Genomic DNA, 18,625 nt, shown 5'->3' on the forward strand with positions numbered 1-18,625 from the left:
TTATATATTTTCTGATATATCTTCAGAAGCTTTTTTTCAAGTGAAATCAACAATGTACAGAGTAAAACTACAAGAGACGCAAAAAGTCTCCCGGCGAAAACTTCCGGCTGGAAGTGTTTCGAGTTGTACGACAACTTCACAGCTTGACAGATTTTTTATCAAATGTCTGTTATGGCATCGTTTGACGTTTGATTCGCGTGGAAGTTGCTTGGTGGTTATCTCTGTCGAGGATGTGTCTGATCGGTTTTCGCAAGGGGTAATGCTTTGGATATGGTGAACATTTTCCATCGGTAAACGTTCCTGGTCACCTGAAAGACGGCGCCGTTGAAGGCGGTCAACCAGCAGGTCATACCAAACAGATTTTGAGATCGATTTATGATACGATGATGACGATAATGAAAAGTGAATCAGAAACTTCGAATAAACTTCTTCATAACATGAGTACAAATTTTATTTGGACTGTTCATCCTTTTTTCTTTTTCCCTATCCAGGTCGCGATCACCGAAAAGACGCCGGAAGGATAAATCGAGGTATAGATTTCTATGCTGTATGCGTATTTCGATGAAATAATCGGAGAATTCCAGTAAGACATTTTCTTGCATCATGATCATAAAGTGGCGCACATCGCCATTGAGAAACTACTACGTCCACATCAAGTAAAGCAGTTCCCTTGTAGAACGATTATGATCGAGTAATAGTAAAAGAAATTTGGGGAAATTGATTTTGAAGGATGTCATTTCTTAGATTAGCACCAAAAGTTTAGAGTAACTTATTTGCAGACTACTTTAGTTTTGTTTTGTCCTTTCCAAAATCTCGCACGTCCCTGCTGGGAAAAGACAACTAATCGACTTATTTTATGTCTCAGAAAAAGGACTTGCTTTGATGATCAAGTTTTGTGATAAGAAAAGGTACGCAGCAGTTAAATATGTTTACTATCACACCACTCGTACGCGCATCTTGTGTCAGTTAACTTGAGAAGAGAATGTATTGAGGTCATTTCCATTACTTCACTGGCCCTAATAGCTATTACCCGAAGAAAGTCATGGATTCCTCCCCTCCTCCCAAGCCACCTGTAACGTTGATTGAAGAAGGAATAGCGAAAATGACCCTTGAAGAAACAAGAGAGATGAGGGACTTTGCAACATCTCTACGGAGAAGTGTTAGACATCATTCTGTCAGGGAAAAGAGCAAAGAAGACACTGGCCATCTTCCTTACGCCATAACGTTTTCCTTTCAAGAACGTGAGCCTTCTTCCAAAATTGAAACAACCGCTTTGATGGAGGGACAAAATGACGCGTTACAGCAAGAACGAGAACTGCCATCGTTACTGCAATGTGAGGTCTATTTCAAGTCAAAGGAAGTGATCGCTGTAAAGCACAACCGTAGAAGAGAACAGTGGAGGGGTTTTCCCTGCTTTTAAAGGATCTCCTTGTTAAGGAGAGAAGGGGAAATGAACTAGTGTTTACTGACAACGTCATGCACATTTTGTGGCTCGACAACAGTGACACTGGCGACAAGTTCATTTTCTCTGAGGCTTACCGAGACGATAGGAACTCACCGTACACCATTATAGACCGCGTGCGTACTTACGAGATTATTACTGATGCTTCCGGTTGAGATCTTACAAGCTCTCTCAAGAGGAAGCGGATGGAATTGAACGACTGTTGAAAGGTGGCGATAATAGTGACATCGACTCTGACGACGAACTCGTCGAAAATGAAGAAGTGTCCGATGAGGATTCGTCTGATGAACCTCCCAAACGTGTGTTTGTCAGCACTAGGTCGCGGCGTTCATCAACACGCTTACAGCTGTTTGGAAAAAATCAAAATCGGTAGACCGGATAAACCGGCTTCCTCGCGTATTTCTTATCAGTAATTATGAACTCATAAAATAAAACTGGAAAAGTAGAAATCACATTGCCGAAATCACGGGGACTTAATGAGCGAGGAAATTCTAAAACTTTGAAATTTTCAAGTTCGATCCAATTGATATCAACAAGACTAACATTGGTCTGGTGTTTGTTAAGTTTATGTTCGACAACAGTCCGCTTTGATCTCCTCCTGGTTTTCACAACTCTTTTTTTCTTCGGCTTTTACAATTGTTCTGACGTTCTTTTAATGTTTTGAGGTGAATGTTTCAGTTGATTTGTAACCTGCTCGTGATTGTTACTTTACTTCGAAATGCGTGACTAAGCCCATTTTACCTGCCAATATAGGCATCATAGTTATTTTTTTGTCGTCTTTTGACAGATTTGCAATCTAGGTGCTTGAAGGTTTGGGCTCGACCCCAAGTTTATAAAAACAGCTACTGATACCACATTTGGACATACATAGTTCCATCAAGAATATCAGAAAGAGAAAATTTATTTGATATCTTGTAATGGACAGTCTTCCTTTAACTTTAGTATCAGCTTGGGGCAGTCGGTAAAGCTATAAACGAGTAAACACAAACACAAACATTGTGCTTGTTAATAGAGACAAGTCTTTTTTTTTTTAACCTACAAAGTCCCACTTCATCATGTAAAAGCTCAATACAGATGTTTTTTTTTAACTTTTGCCTATTTTGCGGTTTTTCCAAACATCATTCGGTTTATGTTTGTATAGATTTGTCACCAATAGCTGGAGCAAGAATATTTGCCGTTAAAGCGAATATTAAATTGTGATAATAATAACCATAGCGCCGAAAAATACAACATCAGCTTAGTTTGAAAAAAAGATCGCCGTGTGTAGCACGGTGTGGCAGTAGCATGAAGTATGATGCGACAGTGTGATACTTATAATCAAATTTATAATCATGAATTTAACGTGAAATCGAGTCTAACAAGGAAAGATCTTGCTTACGTTCAAGGAATAAGGAAGAATGAATACCAAACAAAATTTTAAAAAGAATAATGAATAATTCGAAAAAAAAACAAAGAATAATGAATGATCGAGGTACCATTATTCAGCTTCCACCTCCGATTCTAAACGTTCGATTACTTTCCGGCGATTTCTGGCAAAGCAAATCACTTGTACTCAATCAATGTTAAGGATGTCTTAATAGTACTTTTGGTCGTCGATGTTTTGGACACCCGTCAACGAAAAGTGAATTAATCGATTCATCATTTTAACAGAGAGCGACCAGGAGCTGTATATTGCTTTCCTAAATGATACCGAACGTTGATCCCTGATACTGATTAACAAGATTTAACAAACTTTGGGAATCTTGATTCCTAAAGCAACAATAAACTTTGATTCCCAAGACGTCCCAGATTTGGGAGTTATCAAGTTATCCACGTAGTTATCGCACGTTTTTATATGGGACCATCTTAGCAATAAGAGCATCGGTAGTGACCAGAATAAACGAAGGGATCAAGTTCCTAATTCTGCAACGTTTGAAACGTTATTTTATTCAGAACTTGGAGTGACTGTAACGTTTGGTAGCCAAGAAATACAAGTGTAATTTGATTAGGGAAGTTTCCCGTCGTTAGATGCAAGCCATCTGCACTTGTTGGATCCTTCTTGCAAAGCCACGCAGATCAAGTGACATATTTTTATTAGCACATCCTTAAATGGCTGTGGCACAATGCTCTTTGAAACAGAAGAAGGATTTTGTCTTTTTAAAAGTCGTCTACGACGATTACGCTGAGCCAACTGACAGTGTGATTACACGCGAACATCACTTCGAACTTCCATTTAAGTGCAATTTTTCTAGAAAAGATAATCAAAATTTGGACGTTCTTCCAGAGAGACGTTTACTACCATCTCTGTTTTCAAAAAAAGGCATTTCCCACCAAAATTTAAACTTTCAAAGACATATTAAGCTACCAGCAACAGGTTTTTCCATTGTTAGTACTCATAAGATCTGATTCTCGTCACATTTTTTTTAACATTTGAAACCATGGTAGTCATATGTACGAGAAAGACAGCAAATAAATATAACATTATACTCCAGTAAAGTGTTCTTATGTATAATGAAGTTTCAAACTCATTGAAAATAAGTTGACTTCATGATTCAAATTTTAGTTGAAGAAATGTGTAATACCTCTTTACAGCGATGAAAAGGGAATGCCATTTATTAATTTTTAAATAGTAAATGCCAAAAATTTAAAGATGGAATTTAAGAAAACTACTTAAATATGGCTTATCTATTCACTGAGATTTTAATAATTAGCTGGCAAACGGAAGGTCTAAAAGAGGCTTTTTGAAAAAACCAAGGCAATAAAATTAAAGGTTCAGGAGAAGCATACGATATTTACTAGTTTACTGATGTTCTAACCTGAATTCAATCTAGAAAGAGAACTCTGCAACACTTCTGTTTTATCTTCTCACACTGAATTAAAACTTAAAATTTAATCATTTGCCGGCAGACTAGGGAGGAAATTAAAGGAATGGATATGCGTTACATGAAAAGAAACCTGTTACGATAAAATAAAGCAGAAGTATATTACCTACATGTCTATCTTCTGAATACAGCTATAATAGGTATTTTTTGTGCTCTTATCTACATCTGTAAACCAGGTGCATTAGACAGTCGCAAAAGCAATTTTATTCTAACCTTCCTCCTTTGTCAAGTTGCTTTTGGGGCTACAGGAAATAAAATAATCAACGAGCTATGCCAGGCCAATTTATCGAAAGTCAATTAAGTATAGTTTCCTAAGATCGTATGGAAAGTTTAAAATGTATTTCACTTGTGCTACATACACGGATTTATCGTTCTTAGTTGCTAATGAAATTCCGAGGGTGTGACTCAATTAATTCAAAGAAAATATCCAAGCAGGTTACAGAAATGGTGCAAGAATTATAAACTGGTAGTGTTTTCTCAAAACTTCCCGAAATTGTGGTGCCAATGCGAATTTATCGTTTATAATCCCTCATGAAATTCCGAGATCGTAACTCAAAGAATTCAACAGAAAATATCCAGGATGGATAAAGAAAAAATCTCTCAAAAACTGCTTTTGCATTCGAAAATTGTAAACAACAATTATTTCAGTACGTTAACCATGCGCTTACTCCATTTAATTACACGATCAGAGCTCGGGCGCTTCTAGTAAAATATGATGACTATCAATTTCAGAGATTGATTCATCAGTTTCCAGCATAAGGAAAAAAATTTTTGTATGGCAAGCATGAGGAAGGAAAAAGTGGCTCCACATTTTGCGATACAAACCGTTTCTTGAAGTTCGAACGAGTCGAGTTGAAAGCATGAAAACATAGCGCTGAATAGTACCACGACCAAACTATGAAATTCACTCCTCACGCAGTAGGACTAACACCATTTTACCCGTGAGTTTGTTTGATCAACACATTTGCGGTCGGTAATTTAATTCCATGATGTTTGACGGGTTCTCACATGACAATATTGTCAAAATCAAATTACCGTGTCTAACGTAATGTAAACATGAACATCGCTGACTAAATCTCATTTTATTTCAATTTGGGGAAAGGCCATTACTTCGTCCTTCGACAAAGCACGATTTTATTAAATGAGTAAAGTAAACACTGCGATAGTTTAGTGAAGAGAGAATGATAGAAACTTGCTCTCGCCGTTCCCTATCATTTGAAAACTTTCCAAGTAAAACATACTCCGTAAGACAACTTCTTTTCCCATAACAACATGGCTGTATTAAACATTCCAAAGATAGGAAAAGAAATAACTTGAAGAATACGAACACTTTAAAAGTTATTCGAGTAATGAACCGGCGCGAAGGTTTTAAAGCAATGAATGCCAAAGTCGTTGTTTCCCGAAACGTGATTTGAATTATAAACTGAAGCTAGTATCAAACGACGATTGGTAAAAGGAGGTTTGAATTTTTCTGGGCCTTAGCGTAAGAGAAAACCCAGATAAGACACGACTTACCTCCTCTTCTTTATTGGATCCTTTTTAGTTCGCTTCTCTTCGTTGATAACGGCTTAGACAGTGCGTGCAATGTAGTTGGCTGCGAATGCTGTCGGTAGCACTTTGTACGGTCGGTCGTACGGTCGTAAGTCGAAATTTTTTTCGGCTTGATAGGTTATCTCTATTTCCTTTTTTGATTATGGTGCTATGCTGTGCGCGTTGCGAGCTCCGCTAATGAGGCAATGAGAGCTTAACAAACCAATGTCCTTGTGGGAGAGGCCACCTTAATTACTTACAACGGCTCAGCCACCTTTCCCATTTCATTTATTCATGCATGACTATCATGTCTCTAAATAAATGCTCATTTTCAAAAAGGCCAGGTAACCTCACCGTCAGGTTTGAAATCTAAAGAAGCTTTGCATATGTGACACTTCTCACCTTCTACTCTGTGCATGTGACTCTCAATGACGACATGTATCTAGTACAGGTATAGTGTGGAGTCCAGTGCTGACCTGGTGGTAATGGCACTTAACTGCAAGGCTACCAATGGTTCAGGTTTTCATTCATAGTCAGAATGCAGCATTATTCAGGATGGGTGGGTAAAATTCAATGCAGCGTTTTAAATAACCAAATACTAAAAAATAGGAACTGTAATCATTACTTAACCCTTTCACTCCCATGAGTGATCATGACAGGATTTTTCCTTACCATGTCAATACAATATCAAGCCAACAAGTAATAAGAATGAAGAAAAATATCAACAAGAGGATTATTAGTTGATCCAATACCAAATTCTCTTAATTAAGCTCAAAGTATATTGATACCTCCCCTTATTTGGGCTTACAATAAGCTCTTCCTGAATTCAATAGTACCAAAAAAAATGGAAAACATATGGGAGCAGGTATGAGGCAAGGGGAGGGTTTCTTCATGAAAAGATTTATCTCTTGCACTGCAATGAAGGTTTTACATATTTTACAATCTAATCAAGGAGATCAAGCCTTTTCCAAAACAAATTTTCTCAGCCTACACATTGTGCCCGAGCGAAGGATTGATGTACACGGTCTAAGTACATAAATGTATCACCAATTAACAGTTTATCACCAATTCTGTTGATTCTTTGGCTTAATCAGTACTTGTAGTGTAGTGTCCCGTATGTTCATTCTGACTGTTTTTATTATTATAGGATATGTAGTAGGAGCATGTGGTCTCAAGGGGTCAAACGTTTAAAAACATGTAGTTGTTATGACGCGAGTTGTTTAGTATAGTAGTATATTTAGTAGTGTCCCGTATGTTCATTCTGACTGTTTTTATTATTATAGGATATGTAGTAGGAGCATGTGGTCTCGAGAGGTTAAACGATTAAAAACATGCCGTTGTTATGACGCGAGTTGTTTAGTATATTAGGACAAAGACACCACATGTAGCATTCCAGAGTCAAATTCAAATGATCGATTTTACTGCGCTTGTAATCATTAAGCATCCTACGTAGGTAGCGCGCTTTACCTTGATGGCTTATTACATGCCAAAGTTTCGTTGTCCGTGATAGAAAGACGGAAAATGCAGTACTTGCATATGATTCGACCGATGGAAACTTTCATATTATCTGCTACAAATTAAAGTATCCCTGGGTAAACTAAAGCAAATAACCTACTAATCAATTTGCGCCAAAAATTATTGAAGAAGAAGGTTAGTACACAGTGTTCGTTTTTTTCTTATCGGCGTCATCTACGTAGGGAAATGAGTGTTACTGTAGTATTGACATTTTATCCCGGAGGCGCCTATTTAGCATTTATTCAAGACCAGATTTTCTAACTAAAGTTTATCCATTATCTTAAAGAACCTTTATAATACCTAAAATTTCATAAACCAAGATAGAAGGAAAAAAGAAAACGAAGAAGTTTACATTTACGAAACTAGCGTCGAATTGATCGAAAGCTCGAGAAGCGAAATGAATGTTTGAAAAGATTTTAGAAAAAAAGCAACTCAATGAGTCAATCAAGTAATGGCAAAACTATTATCAGTACCATGAAATCACTAGGTTGAAAAATAATGCAAAGGGGGTTTTCATGTTTTCTATTTTTGTTTCCTACCCTGAGTCTACACTCGGCTTGAAAATAAATTTAGATTGCACGGGAGAGTGCATGGTTGTCGATATTTAGGAAGACGCTTTCAACGTAAAAGAAGTTAATTATATTTAGTAGGTTTCGTGATAAAGTCTTGTTTTCGGGACAATTAGAGAAATATCAGGTCAAAAGGCAAGTTTGAAACGCTGTTAGGTGCTTATTAAAATACTTACTGAATCAACAACACAAAGGAAATCAGTCATCTTCAAGAATGTTGTTTGTCAAGACCAATCAGCTGTGTCCATTTCCAGACTTCTTACATACTCTAAAAAGTGAAATAAATTTAAACGAACTTTTGAAGAACGTTCTGCATTGTACGTTGGGTGTACAATTTGCATGTCTCATTACAACTGCCTGACTATGCGAGTTTCTCTTAAGTCTTTACCTTTCTAGAAGTGGGGTCTTAAAAACAGCTCATTAGAATCGTGATAAGTAGAACGAAAACTAGGTGTGAATTCACAGTCTGGTGGTTTAGACTTACACTTAGTGATTGCGTTAGCTTTTTCGATCGAGCTATGCATTGCTAGATACCATTTTTTCCCTGATTTCCCCCACTCTAAAGCCTATCTTTAGACAAATCACAGGAGGCGCTCGTCTCGAGTAGATATATTGTCTTGCAGTATGCACCAGGTGCAGTTAGCTTTTCATATTCCAAAAATATAAATTTTAGGGAACAAGTTAGTTACATGTTTTCTAGGATTTCAAGACTCTGGAATATGACGGTCACAAAACTCCTGAGTTATGCTTAGTTGTAATTAAAACGTGCTTTCTGAGGCTAATAAATATGACTTTTCAAACTGTGACAACAATGTTCCCACGTACTAGGCATGTAATTAATGCCTACGCCATGAAAAGAAAAGAAGTGATTGCTATGCATGTACGCCAAACAACCTTTATTGTATTCTCTTGGGTTGTGAAATATATATATCATAAGCTTTCTTCACTCATGTTTGAACAGAAGCAAAATATGAGTTGTAATAACCACCTAATGTGTTGTTATGCAAGAAATGACTCGGCTCGGTAGTTACCAGACCTACTCTGAGGTTTCATGCTAAGGTAACTAAATTCATTCAAAGTGTATTGAAGTAGTTAACCCTTTAAATCCCATAGGTGACCAAGACAGAATTTCTCCTTACAATATCAATAAAGTATCAAGCAGACTGGTGATGAGAATGAAAAAATATCAGTTAGAGGATTAAAAGTTGATTCAATACCAAATTCTCGGAACTAACATTACAAGAACGGTAAGGCAGACAGTAAGAAGAATTACTAATGAGATCTGGGGAGTTAAAGGGTTAATGAGCCCACGTTTGGTAAATGATTTTGATTGTGCCTTAAACTGCTATACTTTAATAACATGACAAAACATTAAATGAATAAACAATTGCATCCCTACTTTATCAAGAAAAAGTAATGTATGTATTGAATGGCTTCGAGGCCTTTGATTACCTTGGATACGCCTGAGTAATCTTAATTGACATGCTATAACTTAAGCTCATGCCTAGCGTGCCTGGTGAAATCAGTTTAGCAGCTATATCACAATTTCTTTTTTGGAGTGGGTCAATCGAAACGGAAGGCTACGCAAGATGACACCTTATACTTTCACGCACCTTCTTTGCTTACTAGTGTTCGTGCAGTGGTTGTTTTTAGTGGAAGGGTCTCACTTCAGACATGCCGTCATGAGCTTTGTTCCGACTGATGCTGATAACTACACGGTATGGTCCTTAATTGTAAGCTACTGAGCTAATTTCAGATATTTGTTTTCTACCGTTTTTGCCTGTAGTATATAAAACCTTGGTGGTACATTGCATTGAGTCCAACTTCAGTGGGCGTATTTTTCTTTTTTGATCAGTATCAGTAGTATGTTGCTCTATTGCTATATTTTGCGATTTGGTTTCAATGGCATTCAAATGCTTCGAACCAGTTCGCATATACGTTTTTATTTTGTCATCCCCTGATCTTTTCACGGCTCTCGATGCGCCTTGTTAATTTAGATGGATGCTTCATATTTCTGAACTACCGTGATCTGCTCTCTTTCACTGAGACAGTTTACATGATTGACGCTCTTTACTAAGTTTCTTGTTATGACCATTGATGAAATTTGGAAGCGATTGAACCTTTGGTGGCTTTGTATTTTTAGACTTGAAAAGAAAAGAAAAAACTGCCTTTGTACGCCATTGTTAATCAAAATTAGTTTTATTTTTTTTTTTTGCTAGAGTGTGTGTGCGCAGCAAGTCTTAACAGTAGGTGCTTAAATAGTTTTTTTTCGTCTGTTGGATCACCTCTCAGTGAAGTGTACGGCACAATTCAGCGATTTTTTAACCTTGCAATCTTTTAGCAGCATGTTATTGAGCTTCAAACGGTGCATTTTTGTATTCCTGCTTTGATTTCTTTTCTTCACGTTGGAGAGATACTTAGCAAAGAGGAAATCGAGTTCGTTCTTCTTTTGGCTCAGCCAGCTGTGTCTCTGGTTGTTCGTTCATATTCATGAGTTTCTTCACACGCCTACGCAAGAGAATTATCATCCAGCCATGATTTGGCTTAATTTTCAGCGGCCGTTTGCCATTAAGGGCGACGGAGTCAATCCTGCTATTTTTCATTGTATCTGCTTGAATTACATAAAAGTGTTTTTTTCTTTTACTTTTTTTAAGCACGTTATACTAAGCAAAGAAGGAATCACGTTCTATCTTATTTGACGCAACCAACTGAGGCCATTTCTTGGAAACACTGCGATTTTTGTAATCATTTATTCATATTCACGCCCATGCGTACTGAACTTCATCCGTTCAATTTTGGTTAACATTCCAGTTTTTTCGTTTTAGCGGTTGACTTTTTTTTTACCGTAGGCACTGATTTCAAACTTTCTACAGCAAAGAGTCTGACGAGGGCAACTGTGTTTAGTTACTCAGATATGTGTATATGAAGCACATTGAAGGACTGTCTTTTGAGAAAAGTCATTTAACCGGAAGGGTATTTGAAGAATGAAACCGCCCCCTTCATCAAAATGCAGCAATGACGCAAATTCACTGACACTTTAAGAAAAGAAAACATATAACAATTGCTATAGAGTTAAAATAATGAGACGTCTTCACAAAATTTGTACAGGGTGTAGCGGCTAAAGAAACCTTCAGAACATGGAGAAGGACATACAGGGTTTCCTTCTTGGACCTGAACTGCTTCACCCACGGGTGTAGTGGCAGTTAAGATGTCTGTTTGGCATAGCTATATGAGGGAATACTGTTCCTTAATTTTTTTTTATCATTGCGTTCCATCGATATCACTATTTTTTTTAACTTGGCAATGGGCCATGACCATCTAACATGATGAAGCCATTTTGAAATATAGTTAGGGTAAAATACTTTCCGTTTACGTGTGCATGGGATTCTATCAAATTTAATTGTACTCGTTACTTAAAGGTCTCAGAGAAGACCGAAATTTTGTATATCTTTTTATTTACTTTCCAGGTACGGTTTACCTTCCGTCTGGCTCTTCGAAGGTCATTTAGGTCATATTACTGTGATGAGAACACAATTAACGTAGGAGGAATTATTGGATCTGGAGGTTCTTGGAAAGCTAAGTGCAGCGATCCTTTCAGTGCAGTGTGTTCACTGAACTATTATATAGCGGACACTCGCTTTCGTTGTAGTGACTTTAGTCGCAATGAAGACTGGTCAATGGGGGAAAATAACTTCACCTACACTTTTCCGTCTGGAAATCTGGAGTGGGATGTGAGGTGGGTCAATATGTGAATTAAGAGAAAAAGAAACTCGTGAAAACTGACTTTTTTAGAATGTTTCACTTTTAAGGCAGCAGAAAGCCTCGAACAAGCAAGAGCCGTTTATAATGACCAAAATTATCTTTCAACATTGGGGTGATCTTTCGAATATGGTAACGGCTGAAGGCCATCACCAAGTAGTAGTTATGACCCGGAATTCTCTTCTTCTTTCCATCGCTTCAATACTCAGTCACTCGATTACTCCTTTCTTCCATTCCAGTTAACTTTTTGGTAAGTTCGCTGACTCGCGTTAAAGACTTTCACATGTTCAGGTTCGTTCATGTGATGCCGCCTGTCTTCCCAAATCAAGTTAACTTTTAGCAGTCTCAGTGTATTTAAAAAACATCCCCTTCTTGCTTTGTCGACAGATACCAAAGTTGCTGTTGGATTTCCAATCTTGTGCGATATGCTAATTCACAATGGTCGGTATCTACCAAAATAAGTCTCTATAGACGATCTGATAGCGGCAAAATCAACTCATCCCCAGTCTCTAAGAGCCCAGCTATTGCACGGTTTCAACAGGGCTGTCAGAGGTCACTTATAATTCCAGTTGAAGATCCAGATGGCGATTTTGTGAAATGTCGTTGGGCAACTAGCGCCGAGTCTTCCATACCAAGTGATAGTTTTCCTTACGGTGAACTTGATGAGGTATATTTATACACTCTTATTATGTTTTTTCCCCTTGTTTTATAAAAATATGAGAAAATTTTAAACCTTGTAAATTAGAACGATCACCAATAAAAACCCTAAAAGAATCTTCCATTACTTCCATGACAAAAATATGGAAAAAAATAACGTTCCATAGAGGAGAAAGAATTTAGTCCTGCTTATTCTTGATGAATGGCATCAACACGTGAAAGAAAGAAGGATGAAAAACTATGCTGCGATTTTCTTGTTAATCCTGGTGAGATCTTAACATGGCACCTAGAGGTAGGATAATCTTAACTTGCCTGATGTATCTAATAAAGGTGTTCTTTCTTACTCCGCTTTGCAGAAAAACTGCATTCTAACTTACAGAGGTGGACTTGGAGCATCGGGCACATATGTAGTAACCTTAACTTTGGAAGACTTTCCAGCTGGAACCACAAACTTCAATAACATCAGACCATTCAGTGCTGTGCCACTGCAGTTTCTTGTCATAATAGGAGTTGGGTCTGGTTCTTGCCAGGACACACCTGTTTTCACTGCTTCCACACCTCAAAATGGTGAATGCTCAGAGATTCAGATTGGGTCGGTATACAAAGCAGTCATTGAGGTGCGGCTTCCAAACGTTAGTAAACAGTAAGTATTCAAGGTTACAAGTTTAGAGCATCTGAGTTTGCCTTTTACATCCATGAACTGTTTATACTAAAACATATCCAAAGGTACATTATTTGTCATGTTATGTTCGCTGTTAACCTAGACTCTTTTCTTAATGTTCTTAGTATTGTCGAGATAACCACAAGCTCTCCACTTGGAATGCAACTGACACCATTAAGCTTCAATGGAGGCATCTTCTTCAGGAATGTCACGTGGTATCCGAGTCAGAACCAAATTGGGCAGCAGTTGTTCTGCTTTCAAGCTTTGGATTCAGACGGGTAAGATGGTCTCGTATGTTGTAAAAAAGATTTTGTACCTGGAATTTGGATTGTGATGAACTGAAGTTAGATCTATTTTTTTTTCAAGTTTTAAAAAGAATTAATGATCACTGTTCACGAAAAAGCATAACACTGTTGTTGTTTCATTGGAATGTTAGATGTTCATGTCTGCAGTATTCTTAACTAAAAATGCACCAGAGCAACATTATGCTAATACAACATACATGTGCTGGAGTACCGGTACGAGCAAAAACAGATATGTGCCAATTCAACTTTAGAGCACGTCGTTAGTAATTTACAGGAGTATGAACAAAGTTCATGTTGTGTAAATCGGCGTGTATTTATATTAATGATTCGTGTCACTTACAATTTACAGATTACAAAGTGAATGGCGTTGTATTACGATCCTTGTGGGGCTAAGTAAGTAATTTTATACCCTCTGGAACATTTCAATTTATTGAGACATTAGGATAAATTGAGCTTTGTTAATTTCTCTTTCCCTCTGTTTAATCTTTAATATTGTTAAGGAATTGGCAGGTTCATTTGTTTTTAATGCTGACTAGAACTACACAAACAAACACACATAATGGTAAAAATAACGATTAATATAATCTATGTTAATAATAAAAAGGCAATGATCACCTAACATCACAATAAACAAAAATTGTCATAAAAGCATATCCATTGAGTCAGTTAGTGATTCATCTACGATTGAATTACGATGTACCATTTAGTTATTGATGCAATATATATACACTTATTTTTAGGTAATACACCTCATGTTATTTTGGGTACACAAAGGCCAATTAGTCCCATAAGTGAGATTGGGACAGGACTAACATGGTGGAGTATTCATTTTAACAGAGTGGTAATTAATCCTCTATTCTTTACCTTTCAAAGAGTTACTTGTATGTAGGCCCTTATTAGTATTTTGATAAATTTCACGCCTTCAAGGGATACCAGTCACGTTAATTAATGACGAGGGAATATTACCCTGATATAACACCAGATTCCCGTTACCAGGAAATAATTAAAAACAAATTTACAATCATCTTTTGGAAGAACTAGCTTTCAGACCTTGGGAATTCAAAAGGTTAGGGAAACATATATAAATAAAGTAGAATATACTTGAATTTACGATTGAGGTTGATTTTTTGCAGATAAAGAAGCCTAGAAGCTCAGCATTCATCCGATTGGTTCTGCAGTCAAATGGTTTTACTGTCTTCAAAGTGAATGCCCTCTCTGGTTACGTTGTTATCGACAGTAACCGCACAGTACTGCATTTTGCCACTCCTAAGGCTGCACTGAGCATGAATGGTTCATATGCAATCTTGATAGATCCCGGTGCAGTAGTTGGGCAGGGCTGCTCGAATGATGGTCCACCAACACCTGGTATAACCTCACCCATGGACTGGGCCTTCCCCGTAGATGGTGTCTGCCCGCTTGGTTATGCTCTGGTTTCTCCAAGTTTTCAAAAGTGTGAGGGTACGTCCGGTGTTGTAGTATTTAGTGAACAAGTACCCGGTATCTTTGCCTTACATTGGTCCGGTATGGGTTATGAGGGTGCATCAACTATGCTCCAATCTCAACCGATGCAGTAAAAGCCATCTGTTAATAGGACAAACTTTAGAACAAGGCCTTTAAATATATAGTGAGAATGATTGTTTTCGGCCTAAATGGGTTTTGTTAGAATTTTCTTAAAATTCTTACGTGCATGAAGGATACGCTGTTGGAATTGACATAATGAAATAAGTGCTACCCCTTTCCAGACGACTTTTTAGAATGAAATTGCTCTCCATTATGATGATCATCGTGTGATATCCTAATTTTTAAAGTCGCAAAACTCAGTCTCGATGTTCACTTTTAATATTCCACCATTCTTTGCGCAGAAATTCTGATGTCTGCTGTTTGAGTGTGAAAAATAGATAAAAAACAAACATTTAATGAGATCAAGAAGTGCCTCAAAATAGAAATTATATTAGTTCAAATAGTGTAAACCATTTCAATATTTTAAATGTAAGCATAAACTCAAGTTTAGATGTATTTTTTTTAAAGAGAGTCTATCCATATGAAAATTTCTTTTCTGTTTGCAGATATAGACGAATGCGGCGGACATCATCGATCAAAACGTTCTTATTGGTGGTTCAACGTGTTTTCCCAAAATTCGGGTATATAAATCTACTGGTACCATAATTTTTGTGATGCTTCCTCACGCTAATCATAATAGTAATGGAAAATAAGGCCTCTCGCATAATGTTTCGATTATCATTCATTTATGTGGATCATCAGAAGAAGCGGACTTACCCTGTCAGTTCTAGGAACATGATCTATCTTAAAATCATGACTGAGTTGAAAACAAAATTTCATCTGTACATGCGCAAAACTAGATCATCATCCTCTTCCAGTAGAACCTGGCATACTGCTGCAGTGGTCTCTAAGGAGCTGATTTCTCGGAATTCCTCTTTTAGGGGCTGGTGTGAAATGGTTCTCCATTCGTTTGTCTTTGACCTCCTCTTCAAATCCGCCAAAGTTAGCCCAGAACAAAATTTTTTTGTCATCTTTTCGCTAAGTTTACATGCTCATCTGCTCCCCTTTTTCCTTCTCCTTTCCACCCTTCTACCTTCACAAATACCAAATTGACGAACAGAACGACCATAGTCATATTTTTCTTTTCTTGTTTTCATGAAACTAAGTAGTTGAGTGCGGATTAAAGTTTACTGGTTTTCGGATCGTTAGCACGATGTGCAACTTCTCAATTTTGTATTCTCTCGATGATCTTCACATTCCAAAAATTTACTATTATTGTACAATCCCCGGCAAAACGACTAAAAATCACACAATTTCAGTTTCATCATTTCCTTTGTTTCAGTTTGGATCTCTCTGAAACTCATTGTCATGGTCAATATAGCTGAAGACTTCGACAGAATTTAGAACCTTGACTTTACAGAGGGTCTCGATGGGGATAACCGATAGCTGTAAAACGGCCTAAAAAAAAAGTACCCGTTAGGTGTAAAAATTGACAGATTTTAACCGTTAGTCGTAAACAATGTTCACCGTTAAAAACAAATTTATCGTACAGAAATGAATTGATATTAACCGTACGCGTTAGCTGTAAAATCGCCAAAATTTTAACCATTAGCCGTAAAAGCCATCACCCCTTTAGTGTATCACTAACTCAATAAAATGTTACTCAGAGGTGACAGTCGATGTGTCAAACGCTTTCTTCCCTGAGCAAAGGGGTCATATCGATTAAATGATAATTCCTCCTGGGAACTTCTTGTGGTGTTTATTTCCATTTACAGACGTCTATTCGAGCACAAAAACTACTTTAAATGGTATATATCTTGTTTCTGTCCTTACCATTACCACTAACCCCTACTTATACAACTGCCACTTTCACTAACATCACAACCACCTTGCCGCTATACTGTTATCACTACTATGACCACCTCCAGTACCACTTCTTCTACCACTAATTTTACTAATTTTACTACCACGACCGCCACAACTAGCGCTAGTATTTCCTTTACTATTCCCCCCCACTTCCTCTGCTGCTGAAGGTAAGACAGATAGAGAAACTGCGGTAAGACTTTCAAAACAGGCACTTAAAAGGATTTAGTTACAAACAGATCTAATTAAATTCGACTTATACATGGGAAGGACATAATCAGAGAGGCAGATTGACAAAAATTACACAACTGCATGTTACTAACATTTGTCTCAGCATAATTCCTGGTCGAAGTAAACTTCCAAGCTTTTACGCGATTATCATTTCCTTCTACAGGTAACAAATCTACCTCGTCTGCTACCAAGATATCACCTTCTCCAGGTATTTCATTATTTTCTTTTTTAATTTTGTCTTTTTTGTGAATGCTGTTTTTGGATTTCATTATGTTATAAATGTTTTCAAATTCTCTTTAAGAAATTGTACATACGTCTTCCGGCAACGTTCAAAAGAGCCCAATAGATTTTCTATTCAACCATAGGAGTAATAAAAGTATTTTCTTCTATTTCCTTTTTGGATGAAGCAACTGCCATATCTTCAATGGCGTCAGTCATGCTACCGGCTCTTTCAGGTAAGGCTAAGAGTTTTAGATTGCTTCTACCGTGAAACCTTACCGACCTTGGTCGAATGGAGAGTGAAAACTAAAACTATTTTTCGGCTTTTAGCAGAGTTCAACAAACAGCGATGCACAATTGACTTGCTTTAAAGCTTTTTGTGTGATAACGACTTTTAAGGCTTTGAACATCGTTTGGCCATGTTAAAAATTATTAGTGCACCCTATTTTTGATGTTGTTGTCCCTTTTCTCTTTGTCAATTTGTTTTCCTCTTTTGCATTCAGAATGTTATAATTACTCATACCTGACAGAGGTAGAAAGAAGGATGGGTTACTATAACGACCACTACGGATATCTCCAATGTGACAACTTCTTACCGTTCGGATGGTATCGATTTGGTGGTGCAGCAAATTGAAATTGTTCTATGCACGCACCCTTTTCAATGAATATTCATTTATTTTGTTTTCAGCTCTTCACTCAACTAATATCGCACCTACACCCTGTGAGTACCTTTTACTTTAACATAAACTAGTTTCAGCTGTTCCACTCCAATTGATTTTTGTGGTTTTTCCGTACAGAGGAGGAACTGATATGCATGTGTAAGATTAATTCGAATACGCTCTACTATTTCTAGATTTCTTTATTCTTCCATGATTAAATTACTAAAGAAATAATGGTCTTAAGAAAATTGGATGAACAATCCACGAAATATTTCTCATGTCTAAGCCTGAAAATGCAACAGGTTTGTCAGTCTTTCTCAATGTAATTATGCATTTTTAAGAATAATACTTAGTGGTTATGAACTTCAATACTTAGCACCGTCATTCATATCTATTCTTGCTTTTTAAAGCCCAGTCTTTTGCCGCTGTTACCCCGGCTATTCCTGGTAAGTGACGAGTGGTAGAAATCAAAGCATGTCCTCATAACATTTTAAGTGAAGTTCTTAATTTGGATGCGGCATGGTATGAGTTTCTATGTAGTTTAATTGGAGCCAGCTACATAGCTCTCAGTTCAGATTTAAACGATTCCGCTGACTAATAAATCAACATAAAAGATGGTGTTACTCAGTGAATGAGATAGCATAATCGGAGAAAAAGAACTCCGAGCACTCCGAATAGGAGTCGAACGTACGACCTTCCGATCAGTACTTCGGATGCTCTACCATACATTGAGACTTGGGGGACTCGTGATGGGCTAAGCTGTTTAACTAGGTCGATGGTGGCAAACGTTTTGCATAATGCAAGAATAGGAATGTAGGATGTGATGCTTTTGCG

The 18,625-nt window shown here is 37.3% G+C and overlaps 2 protein-coding genes across 2 annotated transcripts in view; both read left to right on the top strand.

The window, feature by feature from the left end:
• LOC131780362 (deleted in malignant brain tumors 1 protein-like) overlaps positions 1 to 18,625 on the top strand; it is a 91,563-nt gene that overhangs the window by 66,264 nt on the left and 6,674 nt on the right. The window contains exons 26-27 of the mRNA XM_066165918.1: positions 17,821 to 17,853; positions 18,202 to 18,237. Of these exons, the coding sequence (XP_066022015.1) occupies positions 17,821 to 17,853; positions 18,202 to 18,237 (69 nt within the window). The remainder of the gene's footprint in view (positions 1 to 17,820; positions 17,854 to 18,201; positions 18,238 to 18,625) is intronic.
• On the top strand, positions 9,434 to 16,601 carry LOC136280546 (integrin beta-like protein A). The gene is made up of 9 exons (XM_066165926.1): positions 9,434 to 9,655; positions 11,405 to 11,673; positions 12,084 to 12,363; positions 12,710 to 12,996; positions 13,140 to 13,292; positions 13,669 to 13,712; positions 14,060 to 14,160; positions 14,453 to 14,777; positions 15,386 to 16,601. Exons 1-9 carry the CDS (start codon positions 9,527 to 9,529, stop codon positions 15,466 to 15,468), a joined length of 1,671 nt encoding a protein of 556 aa, XP_066022023.1. The 5' UTR covers positions 9,434 to 9,526; the 3' UTR covers positions 15,469 to 16,601.

This window comes from Pocillopora verrucosa, chromosome 4 (genome assembly GCF_036669915.1).
Source record: "Pocillopora verrucosa isolate sample1 chromosome 4, ASM3666991v2, whole genome shotgun sequence".
Taxonomy (NCBI): domain Eukaryota; kingdom Metazoa; phylum Cnidaria; class Anthozoa; order Scleractinia; family Pocilloporidae; genus Pocillopora; species Pocillopora verrucosa.